Source organism: Sinocyclocheilus grahami, unplaced genomic scaffold, assembly GCF_001515645.1.
Source record: "Sinocyclocheilus grahami isolate Dianchi unplaced genomic scaffold, SAMN03320097.WGS_v1.1 scaffold1423.1, whole genome shotgun sequence".
NCBI lineage: Eukaryota > Metazoa > Chordata > Actinopteri > Cypriniformes > Cyprinidae > Sinocyclocheilus > Sinocyclocheilus grahami.
In genome coordinates, this window is record NW_015506602.1 from 99,485 (window position 1) to 101,450 (window position 1,966).

At 46.2% G+C, this 1,966-nt stretch overlaps 1 protein-coding gene across 1 annotated transcript in view; it reads right to left on the minus strand.

The window, feature by feature from the left end:
* lrp6 (low density lipoprotein receptor-related protein 6) overlaps positions 1-1,077 on the minus strand; it is a 30,002-nt gene extending 28,925 nt beyond the window's left edge. Inside the window, exon 1 of the mRNA XM_016256363.1 lies at positions 655-1,077. Within this exon, the coding sequence (XP_016111849.1) occupies positions 655-791 (137 nt within the window). The 5' untranslated portion in view covers positions 792-1,077. The remainder of the gene's footprint in view (positions 1-654) is intronic.
* Positions 1,078-1,966: the final 889 nt, after the last annotated feature.

The following is a 1,966-nucleotide window of genomic DNA, read 5'->3' on the forward strand; positions in this document are numbered from 1 at the left end:
TTTTTCTGGCTGACTAATGAGTTTATGGTCACCGAATATGTTTTTCTGAGGTAAATGTGACATTGTTTACAAGCCGATATATTGACATCTTTGCGCGGCTGAAACACTGATCGAGCGATTACATGAGAGAGGAGACGGATTGTAAAGTTGTACTCTTTCTTTTAACCTACCTTCGGATGTTTAGTCATGTTTATTTTGTGCTATAACTAGTAGTAAAGCGGAGGAGATGATCAGTTCAGCGATCACTCCGCATTAAACAGCGCCAAAACGGCATTTATTGTTTGAATCCTGCAATACAATGGACAGAATTTGAAATCTGAGACTTTGTTTCATATTAAAAGTAACAAAGCACAATGCTTATTGCGATTTATTAGATGGGAAGTGCTCTTCAGTGTTCCGTCCATTAACTGAAAACAGGCTAGACTAATCCATTCTTGGATTTAAGAATTGATATCACTCCGTAACAATGAGAATCGATTAATATCGAGATGTCTATATTTTTGTCTATATATTTTACCCAGCCTGTGTTCGGTACAGTTTATTCGGTCTTTTCGCTTATTTGGCCGAACACACTATTTTTGGCGGAATAATTTCGGTTACTGAACATTCGGTGCATCCCTAGTGTTCGGTGAAGTGTGTGTGTCACGGACTCACCCTCGGGCCGGATCCAGAGCGATGGCTCTCGGCTGGTCCAGATCCTGCCAGAACAACACTTTCCGGTGCGTCCCGTCCAGCTCGGCCACTTCTATCCGATTGGTCTCGGAGTCGGTCCAGTAGAGCTTATTCCCCATCCAGTCACAGGCCAGGCCGTCCGGAGAGGCCAGACTGGACACGACTGTGTTCTGGAGCCCGCCGGGCCCTGACCCGTTAAACAGCGTCCGCTTGATGGCCTCCTCGCTCACGTCGCTCCAGTAAATCAGTCCCTGCTCGTAAACGTAATCCACCGCCGCTGCGTCCTCCAAACCGCCGATCACCACCGTGGCGTTCCCTCGACCGTGAGCCGCATCCACCAACCGCAAGTCCCTCCGGTTCGCATACAAGAGGAGCGGCAGGCCTGCGGGAGACAGAGACGAGACGCAGAGGTCAGAGGTCACGCCTAAACAAATGAGGCTTCATGATTCTGAACGATCACTGCACTAGCAACGCCAGAGTCATGCTGTGATTCTCAGACGACATGTCAGGCTTTCCGCAGGTTTCCCGAAGCTCAACTTAAGACTGAGTAAAGAACATTTAAGCACCGGATTGAAGGGAACACAACATGCTAGCATGTCCCGCCACGCGGATACGCCGTTTCCGTTCAGATCAAATCACAACAACGTAGGAAACTTGTTGAATAAAGTCATTATTTTTTTCTTTTGTGCACAAAAAGTATTCTCGTAGCTTCGTATAATTGCGGATGAACCCCTGATGTCACATGGACTATTTTACAGATCTCCTTGCTACGTTTCTGGACTTGGGAACATTTCAGTTGCCTTGCCGTCTATCCAGGGTCAGAGAGCTCTCAGATTCCATCCAAAATATCTTAATTTACGGGTTTGAAACGATATGAGGGTGAGTAATTAATGACATAATGAATTAATGAACTATCACTTCAAGTGTACTTTTCACGTGCGAACACCTACTGAACTATTGCACTAAAACTAAAAAGAACCAAATCTCTTCAGTAATGAAAGACTCCAGACACGAGCACGACTTCAACCAGTGACCACCGTCACCGACTGTACAGACTCATCACTGCTGCTAGCTGTGCATTTATGTCCATAAAAATTTAGCTTATGAAAAATCCAAACTAGTGTGTGTGTGTGTGTGTGAGAGAGTGAGAGAGAGAGAGTGTGTGTGTGTGTGTGTGTGTGAGAGAGAGCGTGTGTGTGTGAGAGAGAGAGAGAGAGCGTGTGTGTGTGAGAGAGAGAGAGAGAGCGTGTGTGTGAGAGAGAGAGAGAGAGAGAGAGAGAGAGAGAGAGAGAGA